The 16220-nt window shown below is 46.8% G+C and overlaps 1 protein-coding gene across 3 annotated transcripts in view; it reads right to left on the reverse strand.

Annotated features, from left to right (window-relative positions):
• Positions 1-16220, reverse strand: part of stxbp5l (syntaxin binding protein 5L) — a 325027-nt gene that overhangs the window by 43830 nt on the left and 264977 nt on the right. For 2 of the 3 annotated variants that reach the window (XM_029703157.1, XM_029703159.1), the window contains 11 exons: positions 14606-14766; positions 13867-13939; positions 12507-12654; positions 12304-12371; positions 11923-11963; positions 9903-10117; positions 9553-9704; positions 9085-9210; positions 7199-7350; positions 4083-4151; positions 2338-2403 (listed from right to left, as the gene is read on the reverse strand). In XM_029703157.1, the coding sequence (XP_029559017.1) occupies positions 2338-2403; positions 4083-4151; positions 7199-7350; positions 9085-9210; positions 9553-9704; positions 9903-10117; positions 11923-11963; positions 12304-12371; positions 12507-12654; positions 13867-13939; positions 14606-14766 (1271 nt within the window). The remainder of the gene's footprint in view (positions 1-2337; positions 2404-4082; positions 4152-7198; positions 7351-9084; positions 9211-9552; positions 9705-9902; positions 10118-11922; positions 11964-12303; positions 12372-12506; positions 12655-13866; positions 13940-14605; positions 14767-16220) is intronic. The other variant, XM_029703158.1, reaches the window with a different exon arrangement.

Consider the following 16220-nt stretch of genomic DNA (forward strand, 5'->3'; position numbering starts at 1 on the left):
GCAGACCCCGGGGTCCCTCGCCGCCGACCCCGGACTGGGGACCCTCGCAGCGGGCCCCGGACTGGAGGGCAACTCTGGGAGCTCCGGACAGGCGGGCGGCTCTGGCTGCGCCGGACAGGCGGGCGGCTCTGGCTGCGCCGGACAGGCGGGCGGCTCTGGCTGCGCCGGACAGGCGGGCGGCTCTGGCTGCGCCGGACAGGCGGGCGGCTCTGGCTGCGCCGGACAGGCGGGCGACTGGCTGCGCCGGACAGGCGGGCGGCTCTGGCTGCGCCGGACTGGCGGGCGGCTCTGGCTGCGCCGGACTGGCGGGACTTGCAGTAGGCCTGGCTCTGGGAGCAGGCACAGGATTCATCTGGCTGGGGAGACATGCAGGAGGCCTGGCTCTGGGAGCAGGCACAGGACTCACCAGACTGGGGAGACATGCAGGAGGCCTGGCTCTGGGAGCAGGCACAGGACTCACCAGACTGGGGAGACATGCAGGTGGCCTGGCTCAGGGAGCAGGCACAGGATAGACCGGATCTCGAAGACGTACTGGAGGTCTGGAGCGCACAGCCTGCACAACCCATCCTGGCTGGGTTGTAACTGTAGCCCTGCATGGGCGGAGTGCTGGCACAGGGCGAACTGGGCTGTGCTGAGGACTGATGGCTGCCGTGCGTAGAGCAGGCGCAGGGTAGCCTGGGCCTAGAAGACGCACTGGTGGCCAGATGTGCTGCGCAGGCATACTCCTTCCTGGCTGGATGCCCACTCTAGCACGGCACTAGCGGGGGGCTGGTATCGACCGCACCGGACTGTGCGTGCGGATGGGCGAGACCGTGCACACTTCAGCATAGCACGGTGCTCTCCACGCCAAACGCTCCCCATAATAAGCACGAGGAGTTGGCTCAGGTCTATTGTCTGACTTAGCCAATCTCCCCGTCTGCCCCCCCAAATGTTTTTTTGGGTGGCTGCCTCTCAGCATCCTCTTGCCGTGCCAGCCAATCCTCCCAGAAACGCCGTTCCGCCTTCGCTGCCTCTATCTCCTCCGGCGGGCGACAATATTCTCCCGCTTGTCTCCAGGGTCCCTGTCCATCCAGAATCTCTTCCCAAGTCCATGACTCTAGATAGCTCCTCTCCAGCTCCTTACCCCGCTGCTTGGTCTTCTTGTGGTGGGAAGTTCTGTAACGTCCGTTGTTGGAATGAGACCAAGGCGCAGCGTGGGTTGGGTTCATCATACTTTAATATAAACGGTGAACCAGCAAAAACCAAAACAAGAAGCAACACAACGAACGAACAGTTTCGCAGGCTTCTCACAGCAATGCAAAAACAACTTCCCACAAAAGACAGGTGGAAAAAGGGCTACCTAAGTATGGCTCCCAATCAGAGACAATGATAGACAGCTGTCCCTGATTGAGAACCATACCAGGCCAAAAACCAAAGAAATACAAAATATAGATAGGGAACATAGAATGCCCACCCCAACTCACGCCCTGACCAAACCAAAGTAGAGACATAAAAAGGAACTCTAAGGTCAGGGTGTGACACGTTGTTAATTTGCGTCTTATAGTGAATGGCATTCTGGGATTAGGGAGTTTCCGCTTGTCAAACATAAAGAAACATGGCTGCCGTCATAAAGAATTTAGCTGCTGTTAGCTTAGCTGTTAGGTTGCTAACTTGTGTTTTCTTTTTTTTGTCAGCTCCACCTGTTATTTAGACTGGTTTATGGAACGAGTTTGGTTGTGGATGCGGTCCGTCTGATGCGTGGATGATGAAGGTCACATTTATATTTTACAATAAAAGGTGAAATTGAGGAATAAAGTTATGAAGACCATTTATTTCTAAACAACAATGCTGTTTAGAGGCGTTTGTTGCATCATACATTCTGTTGTTACTGTCCCAATCACATATTTGCGTTGCGATGCTGCAGGGACCACTGAACAATGATCACAAATATGTGATCGTACGCGTCAAAGGGTTAAATGTGCTGATAATGTTCCAAAGGAATGCAACTATCCTGCACCATTCCAAGAAAGTTGTGGCAAGGTTAACCATAGAATGCTAAATAACCACGCTCTCACCGAGCTCTAAGAAACTTATGGTTCGTTATGTGCTTGCGGGGAACACTTTAACAAGTATCCTTCCAGGGTGATATGTTAATACAGTTACCATTCACTTCAAGTTAAAGCGATGCTCCAAAGGTAAAGTGTCCGTACCCCAGTGACAGGTACAGAGTCCATACCCCGAGGCTAGGTTCTTGCTGAAATCGACCGGCATCCCAGTACGACCTTCAGCTTTGATCAGATGTAACAATCCTGTGAAGTGAGTTGGGTGGAGAGAGTGTGTGTGTGTGTGTGGCGTTACCTGAGGTGGGTGACTTGCTTCTCTCCATGTCCATGGATACCTGGTTATCGGAGAGTTCTGTAAGGCCTGTCGCAGCCAATCAGATTCCAACAGGAGGAAGAGGAGGAGAAGGACGTGGGATAAAGAGAGACTCTTCAGTCATGGTCATATAAAGAAAGCATGGTGATATAACAGACAGTTGACAGTGCCTTAACAGCATCTGTTGCCATGGAGATACAACATACAGTTATCAGTAGCATAACGTTGTCTGTTGCTGAGGCGGACCACTCTGATCCTGACGCAACACACAAGATTCAGGAAGTTTTCCCCTATACATGATGATCATTTATACCACAGCATTGTTTAATACTGGATTCTGATTGGCTAGAAGGGCATTCTCTGGCGTACGTCAATTTCAGATATATAGAAATTGGACACCTCTGAAGTAGTCCCATCTTTCGTTTCTTTAATTATACCATGGTCTACAGAGGCCACAAATGTCAATATAGCTATAGCTAAAAGTTCAACGTGAATAATTTTAGTCTGTGTTGAAGCTCAGGATCAGCTTAGTTCACTATCCGCATGTATGGCAATGAACAACACATGATATGAGGCCTGCACTGCAGAGTTTGGCTGAGTATTCAGCCTGAGGCTTGTAATGTCAACGCATCAGATATTAACTCAACTCAATAATTTTCATTGTTTGCTCTTCAATGAATCACATTGATTTTATAAAGCCATTTTTACATCAGCACTTGTCACAAAGTACTTTACAGATACCCAGCCTATAACCCCAAAGAACAAGCAATGCAGAGGCAGATGCACAGTGGCTAGGAAAAACTCCTTATAATGCAGGAACCTAGGAAGAATCTTAGAGAGGAACCAAGCTTAGAGGGGTGGGCCTACATTGCCCTATGATTGATATCGGAACGTTAAAGTAATGACAATTGTATTAAAACATACTGTATGCAGCACAAGCCTCATTCAAACAGATACACACGAAAAATAAAGAGACAAAGACCTTGTCGCAGTGTGACCAAGTTGATCTTAAATCTAGTGAAACCAAAAATCTCATGTGAAATCGAAACTTTAGTCTTTTAGCGAAACTTTAAGTTAAATGTCTTGAAATTCTGAAAAATTGCACTGTTCTAACTGAGTAACTGTGCTGGGACAAAACTCAGCTCCAATGTTTCAATACATTTTTGACTCTGATCAACTATAGGGAAACAAAAGCCTGAAATTTTTAATTTGAAGTAATTCATCAAATGAATGCTTGGTTCTTGAAGTTGTGACATAAAACAAAGTCAACTTTGATTAAGTGTCTCAAATAATTTATTAATTAAGATTTTTTTTTTTACTCAGCTATGAAAAGTCCACATAGTAGTTATATAATGTCTGGATGTCTATATCATGATTGAAAGTTTACTCACGCAAATCTCTGTGCTGCATCTACAATGTATACAGCGTCTTGGCTTTTTGACATTTAGTCACTTCATAAAAGGGGACCCTTGGCAAAAGGACATACTATATTGACATAACTGGAATATGATTAAATAATTCATAGGTTTTGATAAAGCACTGGCATTTGATTCAATAACGGCTGTGCCACTGGGATTTGTTTCAGAAACAATCAATGTCATTCCAATCATCTCTCTAGTACGTCCCCGTGCCATAATCCTCTTGCTTCTCTGTTCCCTTGGTCCCTTCTTCCCTTGTCCCCTTGTCTCCCTCCCCAGTCTCCTTGCCTTGAGGATGGCCTGACTTACTCTGATAGGACGTACGGATCCTTTTCTTTGAATCTGAATAAAAGTGAGACAGGCCACGCATGCAAAAGTCTGCAGGCAGGCCCACATGCCCACACCAGCAGCCACAGTCACCAAAAGGGAGGGATGAGGAGGAGGGAGAGAGAGAAGAACACAAAAGGCCCAGAGTGAAAAATAAAGTGAAGGCAAGCAGCAACACAGTTAGTGTAAAGGACAGAGCAACCCAGGTTCCAACCCCAAACAGTAACTGATCCTACTTATCCTAAAATGAAAAAGCATTGTACAGGAATAGACAGAAACCTAGTAGTATGGGGAAAATAAGGACAAACCCAGTCCACCTTCCCAATGTCCAATTAGCATTACTTGTGCAACTTGCTGATTGGGCAAAGTTGATGTACAATTGTGTTTCTGGAAAAGCATTGTTTATCAATTGGAATTGAGTGTAAGAAAAGTGCAATACCGCAATAAAACCAACACTAAAACGTCTACTTATGTTAGATGAAAACATATATAGTCCGATTCACATAGATATGTGGTAGGGACAACAGCTAAAGGACATCATACTCAGTTTTTACATGTTTTGATTTTTTAACCTTTATTTAACAAGGCAGATAAGCAACGTGAACAGAGTTAAGCTGGCCATTACCGAAAAGGAGAAAAGTAGCAACTTCAGGGGCGAGAGCATCCCTTTCTACCTCTCTCTTTTCTCTCTTCTAAAAGAGACTGATCTGACTGAGGCTACCCTGGGAGACTTCACTGAAGCAGAGAAGGCGATGTGAATAGTCCCGTCGCTCTATAAAAGCGCTTGCGAAATACCAAAGGAAAGAAGGACTCAAAGCCCAGAGTCATCCTCCTCCTACCTCTACCGCTGCCAAACAAAGTCCTGAATACATGGAAGGCTTCTTCAGGTTTACTTGTGGGAGTTTTTACAAGATAAAAAGCCTTTCCGAGATCGCGAGGAGGGTTTAAAACGTACATTAAACTGTCCTTCAGAAAACAATACAAAGGTTATGCCTCCGAAGTTATTCTCAACCTTTTCTCTACTTTTAAGTTCTTGTGGGTTTCCCTTAGAAAATGGACAGACAGCGAGAGCACTGCATGTGTGTCTGTCTGTGGGCCTGCAGGCATGTGCATACGCATGTGTGTGTAGTGGGAGGGTGGAGGGGGCTAGGAGTGATGTAGTCACAGGGTGTACCAGCACCAGTCCAGATTAGTAGTACTCAGAAGGGTGTCAGTCTCAGGAAAGCTTCTGTGACTCTTATCTTAGAGTAGTGCTCAAGCCGGACTAACAGAAAGAATCACAACATGCACATGATGCCACCGCAGAATGCAGCCTGTCACATGCACCTCACGTGGCTGTTTGTGAACAGTTGTGTGTGTTTTTTATGTTGCATATGTACTGTATGTATGTATGTCTATACTGTAGGGACACTGAGAGGTTAGGAAAAGATACAGGAACGAGAAAGAATGGACAGATGAGATTAGAGAGACAGAATTGGAGACTAAGGTCGTAACGGATGCAAAAGAAAAGGTTAGAGAGAGAGCGACAGACAGAGACAAAGAGAGAGAGAATTGTTGATACAGTGCATTCGGAAAGTATTCAGACCCCTTGACCTTTTACAGATTTTGTTACGTTACATAAGTATTCAGACGCTTTCCTCAATACTTTGTTGAAGCACCTTTGGCAGCGATTACAGCCTTGAGACTTCTTGGGTATGATGCTACAAGCCTCCCATTCTTCTCTGCAGATTCTCTCAAGCTCTGTCAGGTTGGATGGGGAGCATCGCTACACAGCTATTTTCAGGTCCCTCCAGAGATGTTCGATCGAGTTCAAGTCTGGGCTCTGGCTGGCCCACTCAAGGACATTCAGAGACTTTTTTCGAAGCCACTCCTGCGTTGTCTTGACTGTGTGCTTAGGGTCGTTGTCCTGTTGGAAGGTGAAGTCTGAAGTCCTGAGTGCTCTGGAGCATGTTTTCATCAAGGATCTCTGTACTTTGCTCCGTGCATCTTTCCCTCGATCCTGACTAGTCTCCCAGTCCCTGCCGCTGAAAAACATCCCCACAGCATGATGCTGCCACCATCATGCTTCACCGTAAGGATGGTGCCAGGTTTCCTCCAGATGTGATGCTTGGCATTCAGGCCAAAGAGGTCAATCTTGGTTTCATCAGACCAGAGAATCTTGTTTCTCATGGTCTGAGAGTCCTTTAGGTGCCTTTTGGCAAACTCCAAGCAGGCTGTCATGTGCATTTTACTGAGGAGTGGCTTCCGTCTGGCCACTCTACCATAAAGGCCTTATTGGTGGAGTGCTGCAGAGATGGTTGTCCTTCTGGAAAGTTCTCCCATCTCCACAGAGGAACTCTGGAGCTCTGTCAGAGTGTCCATTGGGTTCTTGGTCACGTCCCTGACCAAGGCCCTTCTCTCCAATTGCTCAGTTTGACCAGGCGGACACATTCCAGGAAGAGTCTTGGTGATTCCAAACTTCTTCCATTTAAGAATGATGGAGGCCACTGTGTTCTTGAGGACCTTCAAAGCTGCAAAAATATTTTGGTACCCTTTCCCAAATCTGTGCCTCGAGACAATCCTGTCTCGGAGCTCTACGGGCAATTCCTTCGACCTCATGGCTTGGTTTTTCCTCTGACATGCACTGTCAACTGTGGGACCTTATATAGACAGGTGTGTGCCTTTCCAAATCATGTCCAATCAATTGAATTTACCACAGGTGGACTCCAATCAATTTGTAGAAACATCTCAAGGATGATCAATGGAAACAGGATGCACCTGAGCTCAATTTCGAGTTTCATAGCAAAGGGTCTGAATACTTAAGTAAATAAGCTATTTCTGTTTTTTTATACATCTGCACACATTTCTAAAATCCTGTTTTGCTTCATCATTATGAGGTATTATGTGTAGATTGACGAGAAAAAATATATATTTTATCAATTTTAGAACAAGGCAAGGTAAAAGATGTTGAAAAAGTCAAGGGGCCTGAATACTTTGCGAATGCACTGTATGTGCAAACATACCAATACATGTGTTTATGTTAATGTGCATATGAGTTTGTATGTATGTGTGTATGTGTGTGTGTGTGTGTGTAACACGGGGTGTGGGTGTTCCCCTACCTGAGGTGGACTGTCTGTTCTTACGTGGGGAGCGTGTGAGTCGTTGGTAGGGGTCCGCGGCTCCATACAGGTCCAGCGTGCCCATACACATCAGGATCGTCTTCTGAAGGAAGTCCACCACCGTGAGACCATTACAGTTCCCAAACGCTAGGCTGAGACACACACACACACACACACACACACACACACACACACACGAGAAGAGAGTGAGAACCAGCCACTACCTAGTTAGTGTGAAACTGAAGGGAGAAAACAGATAGAGAAACCTGAAGTTCGAACCCATAACCTGAAGAATAATTCCTATCTATAGTATAATACAATTTACCAGAAACTCGTCTGTTCAGGAAACACATAGGTAATCATATATGAGGCATCTTTTTCTATACATATGTAACCAATGTGAAATGGCTTATTTAGATTTATTTAGAGATCACAGAATCAGAGATTACATCAGGGATTCTTAAACATGGAATCACTGAAAATGGAAAGTGGTTTCCTCCACAATTTCCTGTATTGTGGCAACAACATCCCTGTGTACTGAGAAGCATGATGACCAGCATACAAATACTACATTGCCAATCAACAGCATGCCTGAAATACTGTAGGAAGACTTATATTAATAATTTGGTGGGTGCTTATATTTGGCCTATTTCACACATGTACAAGTGTGTATAAATACACATGTGGATTGGATATCTTCTTTTTGCATATCCCAACTCAGAGAGTGGGGTCACGGCCAGGCTCTGCCATTATCAAAGGGGACCTTGGAGCAATTAGGGTTAAGTGCCTTGCTCAAGGGCACATAGCCAGACATTTCACCTTGTTGGTGCAGGGACTCAAACCAGCAACCTTTCGGTTACTGGCCCAATGTTCTAACGGCTAGACTACCTGTCATTCCAGTTCCAGAAAACAACTTCAGCATGCGACCAACATTCCAATGTCCACACTAGAACCAACATCACTTAGAATCCAGCTCAATATATTGCTTCTTCATACCACTGTAACATATCCCCAGTGTGTGTGTTGAGTGTAGGCCTATAAGCGCCTGGAGAAGACACACAGAAGAGATGACTCAAACACACTTTAAAATGTTAATAGCTTCTCAGGGGTAAGGTTAGTGACCTTTTCTGTGTATTCCCCCAGTAATGTAGACTCTTTTTTTTTTAAAGAGCTGCGAATTTATCGGCTTTTTCTACCAACTCTGCCATTCAGAACAGAAGTTTGTAAATGGCCTTGAGGCTGTCTATTGATTAACTGCAGAGAAAGAGCAAACAAAGATTCTCTCCTCTGTCAAAGCAGGTTATTTTCCCAGCAAACCATACAAGCTGCATTTTCTACCTTTTAATCATGTTTTACTGATTACCGTTTCCCTCTGCTACACTTGAATCATAGATGGGACTGAGTGTTATGAAAAATGTATCAGGGTGTATTTAGGCGTATACTTTATTCCATTTATTAGAAAATAGTAGCTGGGCTGATGAATAAAACAGTGTTTTGCTTGAGAGGTGGAAAATGAGAAGGATATGATGTGAATCACTTTGAAGACAAAGGACGCCTGACAACAATCAAGAAGCGCAGCTCAGACAGAGACAGAGACAAAGAGGGAGAGAGGAGGTAAGAGAGAGGGAAATACGAGGAGATACAGAGAGTGAGGGGGGTAAAAAAAAGGCGGATTGTGTGAAACAGATAGAAAGAAAGAAAGAAAGAAAGACAGAGAGCGATAGAGGGAAAGGGAAGGAGGGAACATGAAATAGCAGGGAACAGACATGGAGCGGAGGGGAGAGATGAAGTGAGAGCTGGAGAAAGAGAGTGAGAGATGGATGGTGTGAGCGTGGAAGTGAAAGGTAGTTAGGGTACAGAGACACAGAGAGTACAGGGTCACTCACAGGCCGTAGGCAGAGTTGATGTCCAGGCTGGTGATCTGCTGGGGGGGCTCTCCATCCACCCACTGCAGCTGCACCACCAACTCAGCCTGGTACCCCGGGGGCATCCGCACTGGACGATTCTTCACCCTGACATACAGAGCAGGAAGGGGAGGGAGGAGGGTGGAGGGAAAGGGGGAGGGAGGAGGGTAGAGAGGGAGAGGTAGAGATAGAGAGAGAGAAAGAGAGCGCGACGGAGAGGGAAAGTGAGAGACAGTTGATGGAGATTGTTAAGAGCGAGGGAGGTTGAGAGTTAGAAGGAAAAAGGGAGAGATTGTATGTGTGATACATATCGATTCGCTCTTTCTGACGCTGTTGTTCAATATATCTTCTGCATTTTCATAGGAACTCGGCGTAAATCGGGTTTTTCCATCACAGCGACACCTTTGGCGCCGACGGAGCCTGTTGAGGTGTCTGACAGGAGTGACTCACTTGAGGCAGGGGAGGCTGTCCTGTGTGCCACTGCCAGGGCTACCGGGCGGCTGGGGGGAGTGGGAGCTGGGGTCCGAGAAACACGGGTTGTTCTCTGCCTCTGACGGGGAAATGACGTCCTCCGAATCAAACTGCAGACGCACCTCTAGTGACTGTCAAACACATGCACACACACACATAGATGCAGCGATTTGCTGGGACTGATATAGCAAGCATACTCACTGGCATACCTCACTAAACAAGTAAACTAACCCTCAAGCCCTTCATACGTTAACATCAGGTGTTCTGGTGGTAAAACTAATGTGGAATGACTTGGGAAGCGGGTTTGGAAACTTCTCTCATCCACTCACCATTATCTGCGTGTTGGCGTCGTGTTTGCTGAACCGGTAGAGGATGACGTGGGCAGAAATGCCCACCACACAGAAGAGACGGCTATGTGGGCACCAGCTGACCATCTGAACGGCGTAGGGGTCCTCCTCTACCAGCTCGCCCGCCCGACCCTCTCCCGCCTTGGGCTTCTCAAACACTTTGGACGTCTTCAGCTTGTACAGCATCTGCAGTGTAACTGATCCCACAAGACAGGGAGGTATATAGAATGCATTCCAAATGGCACACTATTCCCTTTGAAGTGCACTACTTTTGACGAGGGCCTAAAGGGAATAGTGTTTACAGTATATGTAAAAATCCAAATAACTTCGCAGATCTTCATTGTAAAGGGTTTAAACACTGTTTCCCATACTTGTTCAATGAACCATAAACAAGTAATGAACATACACCTGTGGAATGGTCATTATGACACTAACAGCTTACAGACGGTAGGCAATTAAGGTCACAGTTATGAAAACTTAGGACACTAAAGAGGCCTTTCTACTGACTCTGAAAAACACCAAAAGAAAGATGCCCAGGGTCCCTGCTCATCTGCGTGAACATGCCTTAGGCATGCTGCAAGGAGGCATGAGGACTGCAGATGTGGCCAGGGCAATAAATTGCAATGTCCGTAAGGTGAGACGCCTAAGACAGCGCTACAGGGAGACAGGACGGACAGCTGATCGTCCTCGCAGTGGCAGACCACGTGTAACAACACCTGCACAGGATCGGTACATCCGAAAATCACACCTGCGGGACAGGTACAGGATGACGACAACCCACCGTCACTGGACCAGACAGGACTGGCAAAAAGTGCTCTTCTCTGACGAGTCTTGGTTTTGCTCACCAGGGGTGATGGTCGGATTTGCGTTTATCGTCGAAGGAATGAGCGTTACACCAAGGCCTGTACTCTGGAGTGGGAACGATTTGGAGGTGGAGGGTCCGTCATGGTCTGGGGCGGTGTGTCACAGCATCATCGGACTGAGCTTGTTGTCATTGCAACAATCTCAACGCTACACGTTACAGGGAAGACATCCTCCTCCCTCATGTGGTACCCTTCCTGTAGGCTCATCCTGACATGACCCTCCAGCATGACAATGCCACCAGCCATACTGCTCGTTCTGTGCGTGATTTCCTGCAAGACAGGAATGTCAGTGTTCTGCCATGGCCAGCGAAGAGCCCGGATCTCAATCCCATTGAGCACGTCTGGAACCTGTTGGATCGGAGGGTGAGTGCTAGGGCCATTCCCCCCAGAAATATCCGGGAACTTGCAGGTCCCTTGGTGGAAGAGTGGGGTAACATCTCACAGCAAGAACTGGCAAATCTGGTGCAATCCATGAGGAGATGCACTGCAGTACTTAATGCAGCTAGTGGCCACACCAGATACTGACTGTTACTTTTAATTTTGACCCCCCCTTTGTTCAAGGACACATTATTCCATTTGGGATAGTCACGTCTGTGGCACTTGTTCAGTTTCTGTCTCAGTTGTTGAATCTTGTTATCTTCATACAAATATTTAAGTTTGTTAAGTTTGCTGAAAATAAACACAGTTGACAGTGAGAGGACGTTTGTTTTTTTGGAGTTTATAAATGCAGGAATTTAGTTATTATGGGGCGACAGATAGCCTAGAGGTAATATCATTGGGCCAGTAACCGAAAGGTTGCTAGTTTGAATTCCTGCGCTGACTAGGTGAAAAATCTGCCGATCTGCCCTTGAGCAAGGCACTTAACCCTAATTGCGCCAGGGTCGCTGTCAATAATGGCCGATCCCTGGCCGTGACCCCGCTCTCCGAGGGTGTCTCAGGGGTGTCGGAAAGGCAAACAAAAATACATTTCCACTTCACACCACACACTTGTACAGGTTACGCCTACGTGAAACAGGACAAATGTAAGCACCGCCTACTTGACTTTACCTGCAACGCTGTTACCACCACGTTATGTAATCGTACACGGTTAGAGAATATTGCCAACATTCAACGTAAGAAAGGGTGGAGAGAGAACTTACTAGCAGAGGCGTCCCAAAACTTTACGGTTCCATCTGCGTGTCTGCACAAAGGATAAAAGACAGGGAAAGAGGTAAAGAGCGCAGTCTATTTCTAAAACTGGAGCAGAATTAGACATTCCCACTCTAATGCTTCTACCGATGATAAACACCAGAGGAGCAGAGGAAACCTTTACTACATCCTGTCCGAATAAATAGAACCAGTGACTCAATGTTCTTTCACACCCACTGGGAACAGACGTCAATTCTACGTGTATTCCACATTGGTTCGAGGTCATTTCATTGAAATGACATGGAAACAACGTTGATTCAGCAAGTGTGTGCCCAGTGGCCAAGCTTTCAAAAAAAGTCTCCCATCCAACGGTAGGGAACCCACTGGCTTACCCTGTGACGATGATCTCTGGGTAGGTCTGTGAACCTAGTGTCCATGTGCCACCACTCACTGGCCACTCCTGTCATCAATTAAACAGGTGGTCATGGATTGTAAGAAACAGCAGGTCATGAACTGAAAAATGCAGGACGTAATTGATTTTTTTGTTGTTGCTTTAGCCATCTTGTCATTGTCTGACCTATGACCTGTAGCGTACCTTGTGGCTGTAGCCAGTCTTCTTCTGCTTGGCCCCTATGGAGTAGAGGATGGGGATGATGTCAGGAGGGCATTCAGCGAAGTAAGCCGTACAGGTGACAGGAGACTCGTGGATGTCCATTGGGTAGGGGTTCTCAAAGATGGGGAAGCTGCAAAAGGGAGAGGGAACTGTTATAGCGTGCATGTAGAGTTCTCACAAGGGAGACGTGGACGTATGTGACTGCTACAGAACGTTATCAGCAAAATATCTAAATAGCAAAGAAGCAAAAAGGTACAGTGCTCTAGCTCTGAGTATTGCAGTTTATGTACACTGAGTGGACAAAACATTAAGAACACCTTCCTAATATCGAGTTGCCCTCAGAACAGCCTCAATTCTTCGGGGCATGGACTCTATAAGGTGTTGAAAGCGTTCCACAGGGATGCTGGCCCATGTTGACTCCAACACTTCCACACAGTTGTGTCAAGTTGGCTGGATGTCCTTTGGGTGGTGGACCGTTCTTGATGCACACGGGAAACTGTTGAGCGTGAAAAACCCAGCAGCGTTGCAGTCCTTGACACAAACCGGTGCACCTGGCACCTACTACTCCTCCCCTTCTTCTACACTGATTGAAGTGGATTTAACAGGTGACATCAATAAGGGATCACAGCTTTCACCTGGATTCATAGAAAGAGCAGGTGTTCCTAATGTTTTGTAGTGTATATCTAATGGGTATTTTTGCAGGAGATAACCTCACCCAGGTCACCACTTCAGTTCTTCCCAGCACCATATTGTCCAATTAGTGTTTCTTATCAACATTCTCATAACGTTAACACAGCTACTGATAACTAGCTTAGATGTCCCTGTCCCTCCTCCAGCGCCCTCCATCATAGTGCTGATGTATCATCTACATAGAGTGTCAAGGTGGCTATTTTAAGAAGAGCAGTGGACATAGGTGTGACAGTGTCACAGTGACGTGGCCTTTATCCTGCTTCCTTAGTGGACGATGACACGTTAGTGACAGACAGCTGACCGGAGTGGCAGTGGACTAAGGTTCTCTCAAGGCAACGTGACACATTTGGGTGGATGTGTGTGTGTGTGTGTGTGTGTTTATTTTCTTTGTTTTAATGGCCATCTGTGACCCTCTCTCTTAATCAGCCAATGGAACGTGTCAATAGTGTGTCTATGTTTAAATCCATTGATGCTGTTCGGGACTCTTATAGCTGTTACGTGGTGTTAGAGGGCTGTTATACCTCCTGTCACATCGAGTCACATCAGGAGGTGACAGTCTGCTCCCCTCTGGACCACAGCAGGACACCTCCCAGCAGGAGGGTGTGTGTGTGTGTGTGTGTGAGTGTGCGAGTGTGCGTGTGTGTGTACATACTTGCTCTGTGTCAGATCCACCACGATGAAGTCCTTTTCTAAAAGCACAACCACCGCATAAGGATCCTGGATCTCTGTAGACAGTCACATAGATACACAGAGTAGTGAATTACATTCATACACAGAAACAATAGATATAGTCGACATCGAGAACGTAATACTGTGGAAAGTCCTTCACTCCAACACTTTAAATAGAAATGTAAATATATGAATGGGTACGTGCGTGTGCGAGCGTGTGTACTTTGTGCTGAAGTCTCTGTTCCTCTGCTCTCCCAGGTATGTGACAGAGAGAGAGCAGATATAGTAATTTAAGGTCTCACAGAGGCACTCATTACCATCACACCTTCGACTCATATTAGACTAATTATCATGGGGGGAGAGAGAGAGAGAGAGAGAGAGAGAGAGAGAGAGAGACAGAGAGTAAGAGTCAGCAAGTGAGTGAAAGAGAGAGGGCCAGTGAGAGAGAGAGAGAGAGAGAGAGAGAGAGAGAGAGAGGGGGGGGGGGCTTTTACTCCATCCTTCAAACCCAACCTACTGACATAACATTTACATTTTAGTCATTTAGCAGACGCTCTTATCCAGAGCGACTTACAGTAGTGAATGCATACATTTAATTTCATGCATTTTTTTTTTTTGTACTGGCCACCCGTGGGAATCAAACCCACAACCCTGGCGTTGCAAACACCATGCTCTACCAACTGAGCCACAGGGACCTCCACCCCCCCCACCCCTCCACTCACCATTGGAGTATGGGGTATCACAGAGTACTAGGAACTCTACGATAGGGTGGTCCATCTCCAGCACTGTGACGGCCTTGCCGTGCATGATGGTCAGGGTGGGCCTCCTTCCACCGGACTTGTCATATGACAGACCCCCAGAGAAGATGACATAGGGCTCACTGCTGTGGAAACAAAGACAAACAGGTCTTAAGGACTGACATTATTGTGATCATGTGTCAATATCATGATAAAGTGACCAAGTGTCGCTATGAAATCCAGGAAATATTTAATGTTGGTATAACATAGGATGATTGGTCACGAGAGCGTTCGTGGACGTGTCATGGATGATCATGAAAAACATCACGTCCTGTTTACGTCCGCTGACGCACCATCCATGCTAAGCCTTCCCAACAAATTAAACCATGAAACTACGAGAAACATCACAGTGTCTAAAATAAGTGAAAAATGTAATCAGAACTACAGTATAATATAGATACTTAAGGAGGAATATAAAAAATTCACATGGCAGGATAATGATGTACAGTATATTTCAGGCAATGGTGCCCTTCCTTCCCACAGGGCTGCTTGGCAAAATCCTTCCTGTCTGTCTCAGTGAGTCCGCGAGAACAGAGAGAGACAGTTAGCCCACAGCACACAGCATGACTGTGAATGTGTTTGTCTGGTCTGGGCCAGACTAATACAACCATACAAGGGCACAGCAGTCATCAGAGACAACCACCCACGGTCACAACGGGCATCATGATCAGACACAATCCACCCACGGTCACGATGACCATCAGAGACAACCACCCACGAACCTGTCGGTCACACCGGTTATCAAACACAAGCACCCACGGTCTCACGGTCACAATGACCATCAGATACAACCACCGGCGGTCCTCCAGATCAGACACAACCACCAACCGTCACGGTCACAAAGACCATCAGACACAAACCACCCACGGTCACAATGACCATCAGACACAAACCACCCACGGTCACGGTCACAAAGACTATCAGACACAAACCACCCACGGTCACGGTCACAATGACCATCAGACACAAACCACCCACGGTCACAATGACCATCAGACACAACCATCCACAGTCACAATGACCATCAGACACAAACCACCCACAGTCACAATGACCACCAGACACAAACCACCCACGGTCACGGTCACAATGACCATCAGACACAAACCACCCACGGTCACGGTCACAAAGACCATCAAACACAAACCACCCACGGTAACAATGACCATCAGACACAACCACCCACGGTCATGGTCACAATGACCATCAGACACGACCACCCACGGTCACGGTCACAATGACCATCAGACACAAACCACCCACGGTCACAATGACCATCAGACACAAACCACCCACGGTCACGGTCACAATGACCATCAGACACAAACCACCCACGGTCACGGTCACAAAGACCATCAGACACAAACCACCCACGGTAACGGTTACAATGACCATCAGACACAACCACCCACGGTCAAAATGACCATCAGACCTAACCACCCACGGTCACGGTCACAATGACCATCAGACACAACCGCCCACAGTCACGCTGGCCATTAGATAACAACCGCCCACTGTCAAAGTCACGGTCATGGCCGTG

This window comes from Salmo trutta, chromosome 20, assembly GCF_901001165.1.
Source record: "Salmo trutta chromosome 20, fSalTru1.1, whole genome shotgun sequence".
In the NCBI taxonomy this organism is placed as follows: domain Eukaryota; kingdom Metazoa; phylum Chordata; class Actinopteri; order Salmoniformes; family Salmonidae; genus Salmo; species Salmo trutta.